This window comes from Lolium perenne, chromosome 5 (genome assembly GCF_019359855.2).
Source record: "Lolium perenne isolate Kyuss_39 chromosome 5, Kyuss_2.0, whole genome shotgun sequence".
NCBI classification, from domain to species: Eukaryota; Viridiplantae; Streptophyta; class Magnoliopsida; order Poales; family Poaceae; genus Lolium; species Lolium perenne.
Window position 1 is genome coordinate 180053888 of NC_067248.2, and position 18011 is coordinate 180071898.

The 18011-nt window shown below is 45.9% G+C and overlaps 1 protein-coding gene across 2 annotated transcripts in view; it reads left to right on the plus strand.

The window, feature by feature from the left end:
• The first annotated feature begins 264 nt into the window (after positions 1-264).
• Positions 265-18011, plus strand: part of LOC127300813 (aminopeptidase M1-C) — a 32416-nt gene continuing 14669 nt past the window's right edge. The window contains exons 1-11 of one of the 2 annotated variants that reach the window (XM_051330986.2): positions 265-469; positions 4373-4618; positions 4713-4858; positions 5082-5184; positions 5422-5608; positions 5702-5795; positions 5930-6083; positions 6288-6392; positions 6479-6595; positions 7786-7899; positions 8566-8748. In XM_051330986.2, coding sequence (XP_051186946.1) covers positions 344-469; positions 4373-4618; positions 4713-4858; positions 5082-5184; positions 5422-5608; positions 5702-5795; positions 5930-6083; positions 6288-6392; positions 6479-6595; positions 7786-7899; positions 8566-8748 — 1575 coding nt within the window. In that variant the 5' untranslated portion in view covers positions 265-343. Of the gene's footprint in view, positions 470-4372; positions 4619-4712; positions 4859-5081; positions 5185-5421; positions 5609-5701; positions 5796-5929; positions 6084-6287; positions 6393-6478; positions 6596-7785; positions 7900-8565; positions 8749-16817; positions 17881-18011 lie in introns of those variants that run through there. The other variant, XM_071820197.1, reaches the window with a different exon arrangement.

Here is an 18011-nt window from a genome sequence, read left to right on the forward strand (position 1 = left end):
TTTTTACGTTATTGAATAAACTTTGCAAAGTTTAACTTGCATGAAAAGTTATGCGCATCATGTTATAAGCTATGGGCAGTCAGCTTGAGTTTTGGTGACATTGCAGGTTTGCACCAGTCTCTTTGATGTATCTCATTGTCAAACGGCCAAACCTATATGGGGTTATGCTATTATTCAGAGTCTTCAGGCACCAACCTGACAGTCCTCCGCTCCTCCGCTACAAATATACCCCGCCTCAACTCCACGACACTCACTCGCTCCGTCTGTACGAAGAAAGGCTCCCACACTCACTAGCGAGTGGCGGGTAGGGACACACAGGAGCTCGCGTGTGCGGCACACGTACATGGCTCGATCCGGCGCCGGCGTCACCGCGCTGCCGGTGGCGGTGGTGCTCCTCGCCGTCGTTGCGACCGTGGCCATGCACGCAGCCGCCGGCGATGGCGGCGGGAAGATGGCTTCCCACGGCGAGGTATCCCCCACGAGATTTATTTTCTTCTTTTTCGAGAATGTATCCCCCACGAGATAATATATCCATCTATACTACTCTATTGTCAACTTGCTATGCACGACGGAGTCGACGATACGATGTGATAGAGTAATACTTCTCTGCTACAGCTAGGGCTAGGCTAGCGCTACCTACAAGACATTGACCTCAACCTTTTGTTTTCGGTCGGGCGGTAACACCAATGTGCATCAGTGCATTTTTTTCTTCTTAAGAACCATCGCCCTCATTAAACATCAATTGTCGTAAGGATACGGTATCAGTCAGGCAGATTTAAAAACTAAACGTTGCGATTGCGACCTTGACCATCGTAAACAACACTCATAGCCAATTTATGAACTTCTTTCTTTGTTTCTCGTCCCTCGTAGCAAACTGAGAGCTAGGAGAAATCATTTCGTGCCTCGGCGATCTCCCAAGCAATATGGGCATAGCTACCCATTGTTCCCTCCTCCAGACTCTTGATGACGTTCTAGCTCAATGCGCTTTGACATCCTTTGCTAGAGCAATCGCATCTTTGCACACGAGCGCTTCTAGTTCCGTGCACCGCGGATGCTCCGACCGTGGAGAACAGGCCATTCTACAGGGTGATTCGGAAATTACGGAAGCTTGGTTTGATCAAGTTGTTGAGTATTGGAAACAAGCTATAGGGCTTACTCCGGAAAATTATATTGAAGCACAGAACTGGTTGAAAATTACGAAGCGCTTTGAATTTGAATAAGAAAGACCACGCTCCTTCTTTTTCATAAAATGGGTGGTTTGGTTGTTGATCCATTAATCAAATAAATTAGGTCGTAAGATCCTCGAATCCAGAATTTCACCATGTGCATGGGTGGGTGCCTTGGACACCCTTCTTCTATTAGGCTGCAAGTGAGATAGGCTACCGTAGAAGCCCAACTTCACTAGTCCGGGCCGAATGCCCACCTGTTTGGTAGACTTTTTTTAGGTTGCAGTGTTATTTAGTGGAATTTATTTTAGGCGATCCGCTGGAGGCGGGCGCGCCTATACCCTGCTCACATGCGTGCGTGATTAATGCACACACGCAGCGACTCCTCCTAGATCGCTCTTATTGGGTCGCCCCACTCGCCCATAGAGGTTATATGCAGTTTTTCCTATTAATTTCAACTTTATAATACTTTCCAGATTTGAAACTTTTCAGATTTTGAAAAAATCATATCTAAAAAAGGTTGGATTACAAAAATGTACAAATTTCTAATTTGCTCAAATTTGAAAATTGCTCGAATTTGAAATTTTCTAGAATTTTAAAAGTGCTCGAATTTGGAAATTGCTCCAACTTAAAATTTGCTTCAATTTGAAATTTACTCAAATTTGAATTTTGCTTGAATTTTAAAAATATGTTTAAAAACAGGGAAAAAGTAGGAAAAGGAAAAATAAAAAATAAAACCAAAAAAGGAAAAAACAACATAAAAAGAAAGAAAAAAGAAAACCAGCAGAAAACTGACCAAACTAGAAAGAACCGAAGAAAAACAAAAAAGAAAAGGCCACACCAGATTGGCCGCGGCCCGCTCGTGCGGGCGTTAATCCGCCCGCAGCTGCGCGGGAAATAGGTTTTTCCGCTCGAGGCGGCGCCGTTTGTGCGCGCCCCTGAAGCCATCTCAACATGGGCCAGCCCATTAGGTTACTTATCTCTTCGCTGGCTGGTTTCCGTAATTTTTTTCTACAAAACTGTACTACTGCTGGTTTCGCGATTCATGTCAAATTTTTGAACAATATCAAAGTATAAACAAATTCAAAATCTAAAAAAAAGATAAAAGGTCGAACAATAATCAAAGCCGCGTCCGGGGAATCTTATCTTGCTCGCCGCATCCGTTAAATTCAAACTCCGACCAAATTCAATATCTAATTTTTTTCGAAAAGCTGAACGAAATTCAAAATCTGAACAAAATTAAATCCAAACAACAATAACTTCCTTTAAATTCAAAATTCCAAACATATTCAATATCTATACAAAATTCAAAAGTCTGAAAAAATCAAAATTCCAACATTTTCAAATATGAACTTTCTTGAAATCTAAACATCTTTTCGAAATTTAAAAACTTTGAATATTCTAACAGAAAAGCCGCACAGAAAACAGAACTAAAAAGCCAACAAAAACCAGCAATAGATAAAACTGGAGGAAACCGAAGTTGAGAGAAACCAGACTAAAAAATAAACCAGAAACGACAAAAAAGTGAAAAAAAATGAAGGAAAAACCCATCAAACGATCCCAAGGCAGCCCCATGAACAAGACGAGGGAACACCGGGTACAAGGCGTCGATCCTATACACCACATTTCTAGAGTAACAACAATGAACTCGAATTAATAAACGAACTAGTACAATGAACCAGACTAAAAAATAAAACCAAAACGACGAAAAGGTGAAAAAACCAAAGCAAAAAAAAAAAATCAAAGGATCCCAAACCAGCCCCTTGAACGAGACGAGGGAACACCAGGTACAAGGCGTCGATCCTATATACCGCATTTCTAGAGCAACGACAATGAACTCAAATTAATAAACCAACTAGTATACAAGGAACTCCGTGTTTTTCAGAACCACAAGAAATTCCTATCCATCTATTTGTGCCACAATACTGACTGCCTCACTTATAATAACACAGTACATGCAGTATCAACTTGCCATTTTAATGACTTGACACCATTAAATGAATAAAGAGGGTTGTGGTAACAAATGCTACAATCAGACAACGCATCACAAGGAAGAATAAGTCGACAAAGTAATAGGTAATCATTTCTATGTTACCCACTTGAGAGGTAGAATTATGCATGTTACTAGTCTATGTTACTCCGAAAAATACATGCATGCAATGTTCTAAAAATAAATAATAATTGAATAAAGGACAAAATCTGTTTTTTTTTGGGAATCAAAGATGATCAAGTATTGTACTTTTACAAAATATTTGGGCTCGAAATGATTCCCATAGCATTATGGGCAAAAAATGAAAAAATCGAACAAGCCCTATGTCCATATACTATTCACGCTATATTCGTCATAAATTTGTCTTTTTTTTCCCTAGGATACCACGAGAATCATTTCGAGCCCAAACATTTTTATACGAGTATAATACTTAATCTTAATCTGTTTCCAGGATATTCAGAATTCTTTTTCAATATTTAAAATTACCACGAACTTTGGAATTTATGAGATGCATAGCGCCCATTTGTCAAAAATTCGCGTCCATGTTACTCCCCACTATGATCAACCTTATCTCTTCGGTCTTCCCACGATGAATGGTTCCATTCCCCATTGAGAGAGATTTCTTATTTCCCCTCCTTTCTCTCATATTGATCCAACTCCCTCCGTCTCACCTCTGCAAACACTACCGCGACCCTACCAAACGAGACAACAACGCCACCGTGAACTCTGGGAGCAAATGACGGAGAAGACATAATCTCAGATTGAGTGAGCCGCGAGAGAGCAATGAACTTAGGGGTGTGAGGGCAGGGCTCGCCAACTATTGAGAAAAAAGGGGTGTTGGGAAAGGGGATTAGAGGGGATGGCGAGAACATTGGTAAACAAAGAATGCCGAGATTTGAGGAGGTGGTGTGGCAAGGTGGCCGCGGGTGGCCGGGACAGCGATCCCATAGGCGATGGATGCAAGGGTATATGCGGGGCTGGAATGGATGACACTAAAAGTAAACTAGATACCTAACAAAAAGCTAAAACATTTTATATTATTGAAAGGGAGGGAGTAGATCCTAAATAACCACATGACATGTGGGGTTAGCAACTCAAAATTTGATAAACAATTTAAATGGGTCCAAAAATGTGTAAACAAACACGTCAAAAGTTTGTTTGCTCGCCCATCGTTTCTCTTCCCTCCGCTAAACACAAGCGCGATGCACGCACGCAGGGCACGAATCTCAAGGCGTCTTCCGCCCCGGTGCCGGCTGGCGGCTCGGCGGGCCAGTTCCGCGGCCAGGCGCGGCTGCCGCGCTTCGCCGCACCGCGCCGCTACGAGCTCCACCTCCGCCCCGACCTCGTCGCCTTCACCTTCTCCGGCTCGGTGGCCATCGCCGTCGCCGTCTCCGCGTCCACCCGCTTCCTCGTGCTCAACGCCGCCGACCTCTCGGTCGACCGTGCCTCCATCCGGTTCCAGGTAATAAGAAACATAAAGCTTTGCCCTGTTAATCCCTCGCGCCACAAGCAATTTCATCATGCTTGCCTGGTGCCACCGCGCCCAATTCTCTCAGGCTCTGGCGCCCACGGAGGTTGTCTTTTTCAAGGAGGACGATGTAGTGGTGCTCGGGTTTGCCAAGCCGCTGCCTCTAGGCGAGGGCGTGCTGAAGATGGACTTTAACGGAACTCTCAACGACGAGATGAGGGGCTTCTACAGAAGGTATGCCCGACTTCTTTATTGGAATGTTTTGACAAATTTACTGAGAAAATGCATTTGTCACGAATTTCAGAAATAATTAGCAGGTTGTGGAGTTCAATATGAAGGTGTTCTACTATTATGATTTTTTTTTTCTAACTGAAGATCTAATCGAGCAATTTGTGCACATCATTGGTATGAATTTCTTTCCTGCTATTTACGTTTTTGTGATTCCATTTGATTGCAGCCAGTACCAGTATAAGGGGAAGGCAAGAAACATGGCGGTGACGCAGTTTGAGCCTGTAGATGCACGGCGGTGCTTCCCCTGCTGGGACGAGCCTGCATTCAAGGTAACTATGATAGCAAGATGGAGTGTTCAGTGATTAGATTTTTGCCACCTAACTTTTTGATCTACTATTTTGGTACTGTTATAAGTGACATTTTTGGTCTGCTTGTGTACATATGTCAATCATATTCTGCTTGGTCAACACATGACTTTATATTCCTCCCAAATATGTGCGCATAGACCATCCGTAAGGGAAGATATATGTTATCTAACACTTTGTATTGCTATTTCTTTTCTCCAGGCTAAGTTTAAGCTAACACTTGAAGTTCCATCTGAGCTGGTAGCACTATCCAATATGCCTATAGCTAACACGTTAGTTGCTGGTCCTATCAAGACTGTCCGTTACCAGGAATCGCCACTTATGTCTACTTATTTAGTGGCCATAGTTGTTGGTTTGTTTGAGTATGTAGAGGGTGTGACATCACAAGGTATCATCTCTGTTTCTCTCACTACTCTGACATTATCCATTCAAATAGTTGAATGAGTCCTTTCATATCATTTGTTTGTTTAATTTTATTCAGGCACGAGAATTCGTGTGTACACTCAAATTGGTAAGAGTAGTCAAGGGAAGTTTGCACTAGATGTTGGAGTGAAATCGTTGGATCTCTATAAAGAGTAAGACCGCAATCTAGACTTGCTTCCACACTCTAATGAAGAGACATGATTTGTGTTGATGAAATAGTCTGCCAAGCCATGGTTGTTTCTGAAACAGTATCATTAAGAGAAAGTTTATTTCGTCCATTACTCAGTTACTTTGGCACTCCTTATCCACTTCCCAAGTTGGACATGGTTGCTATCCCTGATTTTGCTGCTGGAGCCATGGAGAACTATGGATTAGTCACTTTCCGGGACGTGGCTTTGCTTTTTGATGACAAGTCTTCATCAGCCTCCAGCAAACAGGATGTAACTATCATAGCTGAGAAACTTATTCAATTATATATGCTTATCATTTGCTGTTAACTACTTAACTATGCGCTGTTACATACATAAATCGTTTTCACAATAAAACTACCCTATCCTGTGATCATCTATAATTATAATGCTTTTTTTATAATTAAACCTTTGATGTGTAAATATCCATTCGTTTATCAGCATGTATTATTTTAGGTTGCAATTACTGTGGCACATGAATTGGCTCATCAATGGTTCGGCAATCTTGTAACCATGGAATGGTGGACTCACTTGTGGTTAAATGAGGGATTTGCTACATGGGTAAAGCAATTAAATTACTCAAAGTCTGACAATTAAATACCAGGTTACCAACATATGCTCAATGAATAGGCTTTCTCTTTTCACAGGTGAGCCATCTAGCAGTAGATTCCTTTTTCCCGCAATGGGATATCTGGACTCAGTTTCTCGATAGCACAACCAATGCTCTCAAATTGGATTCATTAGAGGAGTCTCATCCTATTGAGGTAATTTCATTGTTTACTCTGTGACATAGCCTGGTCTGGTGGTTGGATAAGTTGTGTACTACTTCCTCAAACACAGTAGATGTCATGCACTATATTGTGACGACGTTGCATACTTTTTTTTTTGTTATGGACAGATTATCATGCTTAACTCGTAAAGTGTATTGAAAGGGTGTGGATTTTCTACAAAGGAGGGAAGCTAGCCTACGAGCCTGGACCGTTCGTCCTACCTCTAAGATGCGTGTTATCCAAAGAAATCTTTGAGTAGCTTTGACTGTTAGTGAGGGTGTTGTGCACTTACCGGCATGCTTACTGGTATGAACTAAAGTCACGATGGATGGACCCCACACGGCGAAGGGCACCGCATCGACAGTATATTAGATGTACACATGCTAGTTATTAGGATAGATTTATGTGGGAGATCCTGGCATCCCTGCCCCCCTCGGATTCTAGTGCCATTTTTTCACGCATACTTCCTTTCCTTTTTTCTAGTCTCTGGTTTCACCTTTTTCTGCTACTCCCCCTTACAACTTCTGACAGAGCACTGACTTAAGGTCTGTCAAAAGTTAATGTGTTCCATGTGAACTAATGTGGAGATTATATCAGCTTTAAGAGTGGATTTGGTGATCAGGGGGATACGTGAGCACCCGGTTATCACCGTTGGATTTGGTCCACCACCGTTGGATTCTGCTACTCACTAACGGCCACTACCTCGCCGGCCTCCACCTTGCGCATCCGAGGTCGCGCCAGTGTCTCCCTGGCCGCGCGTCGCCGTGCACCTTCCCCGCGTCTCTCCGCCCTTCCACTCGACGCGCTGGACCGCGTCGATGCGTGTACAGTGCTAACGTCGTTAGACACGTGTCGAGCAGAGAAGGGGTGCTCACGTATCCCCCTGATCACCAGGCTTCATCTGTATCAGATTTACATGGCTTAGCCATACCCATACAGGCTGGTGTGTTTGACCACACGAATCTCATAGCTGTACATGCAAAGGGTGCATATCTACCCACCTTTGCACCTAGCAATTTTTGATATTGAGATTGATGCTTAAATCTAGTCTGACATATTACTTTGAAGATTAATTTCAGTCGATGCATCAACTCATATTCAGCTTGTGGTGTTAACATTTTGACTTCTCATGCTGACTTGTGATGCATTTCACACTTTTGACTTTCGTTTTCATGGATGATCAGGTTGAAATACACCATGCCAGTGAAGTTAATCAGATTTTTGATGCTATTACCTATGACAAGGGTGCTTCTCTTATTCGCATGCTACAAAGTTACCTTGGCGCAGATCGTTTTCAGGTCTAATACTGCCTCTGCGTGAAACTCTATGAGAATTCTTTTCTTCGTCATGTTGCTTAACAGCAGACTGGATCAGTCTCAAGCTGTTTCTTTTGTTTTTCGTGGATAAAATTGATACTTGATGCTGATGGAATTTCCGCTATTCATCTAACGAGAACACTAGATGTCTCCATGGCTTATCCAATATATTAAATGTTTGTATGCTCTTGAGTCTTGAGTCGTACTAGTTCTAGTTGGTATATAATGTTTTTGTAAACAGTTTGTAGGGATACTGTTGTTTTTGAAAGGCATGTTCTAGAGGAAAGTAGCCATTCCTTCCTAAATTGTCCTGTACTTGTTTACATGCAAACACCATATAGGGGCCATATATACTTCACTGGTCACATGAGTAAAGGTGGTCATTTTGGTAAATGAGCATACAGAGACAACTTTTATTGTTTGAGGTCATATGTGAGATGTGGCGGTCATCTTATGTAGTTTGTAGTATGCATCACACCCACAGGAAAAACAAATGGATGGAGTAAAATTTAGCTACATTTGACTCTTTTGTTGATCATATCATGAATCTATCAAATTCCCATTGCATAATATGCTGAAACTCAATTCTTTATCAATTGCATTACTTAGATCCTCATATACTAAAGTTATGAAGCTGTATTCTTTCAGAAAGCACTGGCTTCATATATAAAGAAATATGCATACTCAAATGCTAAAACCGAGGACCTGTGGGCTGTTCTTGAAAAGGAAACTGGTGAACCTGTCAAGGATTTGATGTCTACATGGACGAAGCAAAAAGGGTACCCTGTTATTAATGCAAAACTTAAAGGGATTAACATGGAACTTGATCAGGTAATAAGCTATCTTAAATACTACCCTTCCTATTTAGCATGCATTTATCGTCAAGAGAATGGTCAAATACACATTTGTTTTGTTTAAATTTCCTTTTTATTATTTGGTTAAGGTATAGTCGTGCCGTTTAGAGTTGCTTCTTTAAAAACTCATCCACTCACTAGTAATGATAAAGCTTGACCAAACCTAGTTTTTGTTTCTTACCGTTTCGTGAACATATAACTTTTTCGCGAAAACGCAAAAGCCTTGCGTTTCGATGCATTGACAGATAAGAAGGTTATATGTCAAGTCCCCGAAGAGACAACACCACGCCATAGAACTCGACCCAAAAGAAAAACTAGTCTAGGGGGGCAGTTGGCGAACATCCCGGGCTCCGGCGTTCGCCCATTGTCGCGCCTCGGCCTACGTCGTTGAACAAGGATGTCACCGAAGGGTGTTTTGTCGAAGACCGCCGCGTTCCGGTGTTTCCATATCCGCCATGCGGTAAGCATGATTATCGACGAAGTGCCCTTTCGCAACTGGCGAGGGGCAGTCCGCACCAGCAGCGAGCACCACTCCGCGAAGTGACCCTCAACCGTCGGAGGGCCTGAGGTGGATCGGATCCACGAAAGGACCTCGTACTGGACCGTCCTGGAGAAGGAGCACCCAGTGAGAAGGTGCGTCATAGTCTCCATGGACCGATCGATCGAGCATCTGGGCGCATGCGGTAATCCACGCCGCGCCAGCCTCTCACTTGTCCAACACCTGTCAAGGCAGGACAGCCATATGAAGAACTTCACCCTGGGTGGCACCCAGGATTTCCAGTTTAGCCTACACGATCCTGAGAGGATTGCTCTTGGAAGAGGGCGTCATAACAGGAACGGGACAATACTGTGCATCCGTCGTCGAGCGCCAGATCAGCCTGTCCTGGTCCACCGATAGCTGCATTCCCCTGAGCCTGCCCCACAATTGCACGTACTGCCAGAGGGCTAGAAAGCTCGGCGCGCCAACTATGTTCGGGATCCAGGTGCGCTCTACCAGCGCCCGTCTGAGCGCTTAGGGATGAACACGTAAACCTTAGGCTTTGCCGTCTAGCCATTTGTCCTCCCAAAAGAGGGCGGATTCCCCATTGCCGACCACCATAGAGGTGGAGGCCACAAAGACATCCTGCTCCAGCTTCAAGAACTGCACACTGAGCCTGCGCCAAGGTCGCAGGGGTTGAGTACGCATCCTCCACAACCAGCGTACCCTGAGACTGATAGCAGTGCGGGCGAGGTCCGGGATCCCCAGGCCTTCGAACCGTAGCGGGCAGCATACCCTGGATCAATTGACATGGCAGTGGCTGCCATTGGCATTAGGTCGTCCAACCCACAGGAAGCTTTGCAGGATCTTGTTAACCTTGTTAAGCACCTTCTTGTTGAGGTTAAGCACCATCAGCTGGTGCAGCGGTATCGCCGTGAGTACCGAGCGTATCAGCGCCAAACGCCCAGCCCTAGGCATCGATGCTCTCCAGGTTGGAAGTTTGTCAGCTAGCCGGTTTACCAGCTGGAACGCCACAGCCGCCAGCTTCCCGATGGACAACGGGATCCTTAGGTACTTCATCAGAAAGGGCGCTAGCTGGCACACCATAACCCAACAGCGCCAATGGCCTCACCCTCCGAGCAGGCGATTGAGGATACCGAGCACTTGGCGAAGTTGGTGTGTAACCCTGATGCCAGACCAAAGAGCTCGAGAATGCTGCGGACAGCGCACAGTTCCATCTCATCTGGATGGCGGCAGAAGATTACCACGTCGTCTGTCGTCTGCGTAGAACGAGATCAACGTCACCAAGTCCCGTCGCGCCAGGATACCCAACTCAATAGCCTTGGCCAACACCCTGTTAAGCGAGTTCATGATTAACATGAACAGTGATGGCGACAAGGGATCAACCTGTCTCAGGCCCCTCCTATGCCACATTGGGGGGGGGGGGGGGGGGCTGGCTCGCCGTTGAGCAACACCCTGGTACTCGTCGTAGACAGCAGAATGGACACCAGCTGACGGAACCTTGGGCTGAACCTTGTCTTGCGGAGGACCTCCATGAGGAACCCCCATGATACGGAGTCAAAGGTGCGTGCTATGTCCAGTTTGAACATCACCCGCGGTTCCTTCCCCCGATGGAGGAATCTAGCTATCTGCTGAACCAACATGAAGTTGCCATGGATGCAACGCTTGCGGATGAATGCGCATTGGTTACAATCCACCAGCGACTCCATCCGAGGGGCCACACGAGTTGCCAACATTTTTGCCACCAATTTGGCAAAGATGTGGATCAGACTGATCGGCCGGTAATCACCCAGTGCCGCCGCGTCCGGACACTTGGGCAGCAGGGTCAACAACGCCTGGTTCAGGCCCTGAAACCCGCGCCCACACATTGCGAACAGCTTGTCGAAAGCCGCCATGAAATCCCCCTTGACTACTCCTCAACACCTTTGTAGGAACTCAGCCATGAACCCGCCGGGTCCCAGCGCCTTGCCGAGCGGCAGGCGCCTCACCACTTCCCAGTGAATGCTTCCTCAAGCTCGGAGAGGTCCTCTGAGTGGGTGCCCAGAAAATCCAGATCCAACGAGCGCTGACGGTCCACCGAGGTGCCGAGCAGGTTCTCGAAGTGCGTGAAAGAAGCTTCCGCCATGGCCGCATGGTCCGAGACAACCGTGCCATCAACCTGGAGACTATGGATTACGTTCTTTTGCCGGCGGTAGGCGTGTTGGTGGAAGAAGGCAGTGTTGGTGTCCCCCTCCCTCAGCCATGGTGAACATATAACTGACTGTTATAATTGGTCCTCTGATAATACGGTACTCAACGATGGACATAATTGGAAGTATTCTAGTGCCCCTTGGGCAGGGGCAGATCCAGAAATTACTAATGACCAGGGCGGGGGTCTGCTCAGCTTCCCATACTCTACATTAAATTCTTGATGTATCATCTTTTTTCTACTTTTTCAAATATTATAAAGAGTGCTTTCAGGCATTGGCGTCTGTGCCTGCCCGTACGACCATTGATCTGTCCCTTTACATATTCGTTTATTTGAGCAGCAGCCCCAATAAATGATCAAATATTGTGGGGTACAGAGTGTAAGCATGAATGGTATCAGAACAAATTCGATTAATCTCGTAGAAGAACCTGTCGATCTGACGGTTTTCTTTGGAACCGTCAGTTCACTATTCTCTCGTCAGTTCACTATTCTCTCTGTTGCTACACATACAAGTACTAATATAAATGGATCATGGGCTAGGATCTAACTGTTAGAGAGATATTTGTATTTTTCCAGTAGTTAGGGATGTAGTATATATTGTGGCTTTTGGTTCCCGCGAAATACAAGCTGCATATTCCGAATATGGTATCAGAGCAGGGTTAGCTCTTCCGGACGCGACACTTGTGCAAGCTGCATATTCCGAATATGGTATCAGAGCAGGGTTAGCTCTTCCGGACGCGACACTTGTGCAACACGTACAGATCGTTTTTTTTTTAAATCTTTTCTCCCAATTCTTGAAGCTCTCTCCCGTTGTTGGTTGCCGCCGTATGGCCAGCCGCCATCCTCTTCTCCTCCGGCCACCGCCAGCGTCCTCGTCTCCTTAGGCCGCCGCCGTCGCCCTCGTCTTCTCCGGCCGCCACTGTCGTCCTCTTCTCTGCCCGCTACTGCAGGCCGCCACCAGGGCCGGCCGTCCCGTTCGGCCGCGTGCGCCGGTTGCTGGAGTTGCTGCCATCCTCCTGATTCCGTCGTCCTCGTGTTTTCCGTCGTGGTTTGTCCGGTCGGGCCTCCCTGGTTTGATCGACAAGAGCTGACCCGATCCAGATCTCCAAAAAAACTCAAAAAAAGGAAACGTTGTTTCAGCATGGTCTCCTCACGCCTTTCATCTTTCGACAGTGTTGTGTGCCTTTCATCGGTACTTGGTCCTCCTCCGGTTTCTAGGTCTGTTTTCAGACACGATGGTGACTGCTCTACATCGACACCTCTCGCGGCTTCTACATGTGGTTGTGGCCGCTCTCCGTCACCTTTGTCTGCCTCGCTTCGCTGCTCTACATCGACGCCTCTCGTGGCTTCTCCACGTGGTTGTGGATGCTCTTCGTCGACTTTGTCTGCGTCGCCTCGCCGCTCTACATCCACGCCTCTCGTGGCCTGTGCACGAGTTTGTGACCGCTCTACATCGACTTTTCATGCGGCTTTCACGGGACATTACACCCGCTCTTCCTCGGCTGAAGCCTCGACCTCTTCAGTTGCGTCTCTTAGTGCGCGTGAGATTGAGCACCTCTGATGCCTGCTTGCTACTTGAGACTCTTCGCCGACAGGTTTGCTGGTTTCGCGACTGACTTTTTTGGCATTGAGAGATCACCTTCTTCTCATTCAGGTACATCCTCTTGGATTCTTGATACTGGAACATCTTTTCATATGACATATGATTCTTCCGCTTTGTGCTCTGTTCGCACCATCGATTCCGCTGAGCCCTCCCAATTGCTAGTCGAGGCACTCTTAGTAGTTCCGCTTTTCATGTTCCTTCTGTTGCTCATATTCCTCAACTCACCATGCAACTCTTCTCTGGTAGTTAGATTGTTGACTCTCGTTGTAGGGTCACTCTCAACTTTGATTCCTGTTCCGTCCAGGATCGTTGCACGGGCACTGTACTTGGTGCTGGCCCCCGACACCCTGATGGCCTCTAGGAGCTTGATTGGCTTCATCTTCCTTCCGCTTGTTAGTATCTCTAGCCTCACTTTCATGAGGAAGAGGATGACACTAGGAGAGTTGGGGCAATTTTCGTTGGTTTATTTCTCACACAATGCCATAACCAACCTGAGGGTTGGGGATACAGATATATAGCTGCTAGCCAGCCACGAATATGCTAAGATGCTAGTCTAACTGCCAGTCCTTGGTGCCCCTAAAAGCAGTCAAGGGTGCTGCTAACTGCCAGTCCTTGATGCCTCTAAAGGCAGTCAAAGATACTTTCCTATCCTAACAACAGTTCTTCACAAGGACCATGTATGCTGCAGCCAGTCCTCCACAGGACCATGTGCAGCAGCCTCTCCACAGAGACAACAGTACAGGGACTTTATCCAACACCGCTGCCTCTACCGCCAGTCTTTCTGCCCCTGTTGTCGCATCCACCAGCTCTTTTCAGCATTGGCACCATCGTCTTGGCCATTTATGTGGTTCTCGTCTCTCATTTCTAGTTCATCGTGGTGTTTTGGGGTCTGTCTTCGGCAATGCCTCTTTGGATTGTATGGGTTGTCGGCTTGGTAAGCAGATTCAGCTACCATATCCTCATAGTGACTCTATGTACGCTCGTCCTTTTGATCTTGTTCATTCAGATGTTTGGGGTCCAGCTCCCTTCGCCTCGAAAAGGGGTCATCGATACTATATTATTTGTATAGATGATTTCTCTCGTTATACCTGGATTTACTTTGTCTTCTCGTAGTGAGGTTCTCTCTATTTATAAGCGCTTTGTTGCCATGGTTCACACTCAGTTCTCTAGACCTATTCATGCGTTTCGTGCTGATTCTGTTCGTGAGTATATCTCCAAGCATTTGCGTGGTGTTCTTGCTGAGGAGGGGCACTCTCGCTCAGTTCTCTTGTCCCAGTGCGCATATCAGAATGGCGTTGCTCAGCGTAAGCATCGTCATCTTCTTGAGACTGCTCGTGCGATGATGATCGCTTCCTCTCTTCTGCCTCATTTCTAGGCCGAGGCTATCCCTACCTCGGCCTATCTCATTAACATTTAGCCTCAGGCTGGCATTCCTCTCGAGTGACTCCATGATTGCTCTCCCTTCAGTCTTCTTCGTCTGTTTGGTTGCTTTTGCTATGTTCGAACACACCAAACTATCCGCTCAGTCTGTTGGGTGTGTTTTTCTTGGATATAGTGATGAGCATAAGGGACATCGTTGTTGGGATCCGGTGGCTCGTTGGATGCGCATTTCTCGGGATGTTACTTTTGATGAATCTCGTCCTTTCTATCCGCGTTCGACCTCCTCGACCTCTATTGGAGGATCTCTCTTTTCTTGTTTTTCCTGATTCTCCTCCCCTGGTTCCTCATGTATCTTCTCTTTCTCCCCTTGTGTCGTCACCTCCAGTGTCTCCGATGCCTTCTTCTCCCTCATCTTCTCTGACGGCCCCATCTCTGTCTCCTCCGACGCCTCTGTCTCCTTCGTCTCGTTTGACGCCTTCTTCGTCTTCACCCTCCTCACCAGGATCTCCTCCTGTTGCTCTTTCTCATCCTACTTTTCCTTTTCACTATACTCGTCGTCCACGTGTTGTGACCGAGTCATGTGATGGACCCTCTACTTCTGGTGCACCGTCTCAGCCGACTTATTCTGTTCGTACTCGGCCTCGTCCTTCTCCTGATTACTATAATCCTGCTAGCTATAGTGTATCGGCTATCCTGGAGCCGACGACTTATCGTAAGGCTGTTGTTCATCCTGAATGGCGGCTTTGCCATGGCTGAGGAAATTGTTGCGTTTGAGTGCACTGGTACGTGGGAGCTCGTTCCTCTTCCTTCCCATGTTCGTCCTATCACCTGTAAGTGGGTCTATAAGGTTAAGACCCGCTCTGATGGTACTCTTGAGCGTTATATAGCTCTTCTTATTGCTCGCGGGCTTCAGCAGGAGTATGGTCGTGACTATGATGAGACTTTTGCTCCTGTCGCTCACATGACCACTGTTCGGACTCTTCTTGCCCTGGCCTCTGCTCGCCATTGGTCTTGGCCATTGGTCCGTGTCTCAGCTTGATGTTAAGAATGCCTTTCTTAATGGTGAGTTGTGTGAGGAGGTTTATATGCAACCTCCACCTGGGTATTTCGTCATAGATGGCCTGGTCTGCCGTCTTTGTCGCTCTCTATGGCCTTAAGCAAGCCCCTCGTGCATGGTTTGAGTGCTTTGCTTCTGTGGTCACTGCTGCTGGCTTCTCTCCCAGTGCACATGATCCAGCGTTGTTTGTTCACTCTTCTCCACGTGGTCGCACTCTTCTTCTGTATGTTGATGACATGATCATCACTGCTGACGACCTTGAGTATATTGCCTTTGTGAAGGCACGTCTCAGTGAGCAGTTCCTTATGTCGGATCTTGGTCCACTTCGTTATTTTATTGTGATTGAGGTTTCGTCCACCACCTCTGATGGTTTCTTTATCTCCCAAGAATGTTATATTCAGAATCTTCTTGATCGTGCCGCTCTTACTGATGACCGTACTGTTGAGACTCCTAAGGAGCTCAATATTTCTCTTTGTGCCTCTGATGGTGATCCTCTCTTTGATCCGACTCGTTATCGACATCTTGTCGGGAGTCTCGTCTATCTGGTTGTTACTTGCCCAAATATTTCTTATCATGTTCATATTCTGAGTCAGTTTGTCTTTGCTCCCACTTCGATCCACTATAGTCACCTTCTTCGTGTTCTACGCGATTTACGTGGAACGATCTCTCTTTGCCTCTTCTTTCCTCGTTACAGCTCCTATCCTACTCCGATGCTACGTGGGCGAGTGATCCTTCGGATCGCCGATCCCTGTCTGCCTACTGTGTTTTTCTTGGTGGTTCTCCCATTGCCTGAAGGACGAAGAAGCAGACCGCAGTTTCCTATTCGAGTGCAAAGGCTGAGTTGCGAGCTATGGCTCTTCTAACTGCTGAGGTGCCCACGACTCTCTTGTCAGGTGCTATCAGTATTGCACCTGACACTGTGAAGCATGAGCTTACCAAGCATAATGGTGTTGATGCTTCTTTTGTCCGTGCCAGTGTGCAGGATCAGATTATTGCGCTTCAGTATGTGCCTTCAGAGTTGCAGTTGGCGGACTTCTTTACGAAGGCCCAGACTAGAGCGCAACATAGCTTTGTACTCTCCAAACTCGGTGTTGTGGATCCACCATGAGTTTGACGGGGGTGTTAGAGAGATATTTGTATAATGTATTTTCCCTAGTAGTTAGGGGGTTCTCTGCATATTTCACACATGTACATGTACTATATATTGTGGCCTTTGGCACCTATGGAATACAAGTTGCATATTCCTAACACTAACACACACAGTGATAAATATCTATCCCTAACCCTGACCTCTAAACCCTTTGTTAGACATTTAATTAATTGTTATGTGGAAGGATAATTGGCTTAGCTTCAATGTTCCCTCATCAAATATCTCTTTGATGAAAAATCAATCTATCTACACGCACTTCATTCAGTCATGCTAAATTGGATTATTTGCAATGTTTATTGTGACTTGTTATCACATCAAAGCTTCAATGGTCCTCTACTTAGTAGCTTTAACTCTGATAGGAGGCTTTTTATCTATATTATCTGATTCAAACAGACATCGCTCTATATTCTGCTTCTGTGGTAGATCGGGAGACCACCGGTTGCTTCTTGCTTCTCCAAGATATTAGGTTTCCCCCAAGAAAGACATAAAAGCCAGATGTTGACCTTCTATCATCAAGGCAACTAGTCCCCTCTACATTCAAGTGTTAATTTGCCTTGAACCATAAACCTCTTCCAAGACTCCATTTTAGATACCACAAAATCTGGCGTGTTGCCTCTGAATGCACACTTCTTGGGCCACGCATGCAGCGGATGACCACACTCAGTGTGCCGGATATGTCGTGTCTCGTGTGGCACAAATAGATGAGACGACCTATGAGCCGCTGGTAGCTCTCTCTATCAACTGAATCTCCTGAGTGGGCACACAGTTAATTATTTTGCTCAATAGGAGTTGAAGCAGCTCCACACACAAGCATACCGGTCTCGTTGAGCTGATCCAATACATATTTTCATTGAGAGATAACTATTCCCTTAGGAGGTCTTGTGATCTCAGCCCAAAAAATACTTGACTTGGCCCAGATACTTAACCTCAAATTGTTTGCTCAACGTCTCAACCTCACCTTCCGCCGACGTATCTCGACATTATCACCTCCCGTGATAACAATATTGTCCACGTAGAGAATGGTAATATGACACTATGAATGCCTATAGAACACCGTATGATCCCCATTACACTGTTTGTAACCCATACTGCATTCGACTCTCTGAAATCTGTCAAACCATACCCCCTGTGATTGCTTGAGACCATACAAAGTCTTCTTCAATCTATATAAACCTCTCTCTGAAGATCTTGATGCAAAGAATGCACATCCAGCTGATGCAATGGCCAACAAGGTTAGCAGCACAAGAAATAAGTGTTCTTGCTGTACACATCTTAGCAACAGGTGCAAATGTCTCGTCATAGTCAATCCCATAGGTTTTGTCAAAAGAGATTATTTCAAAAGAGGTTTTGTTAGTTGCCACAG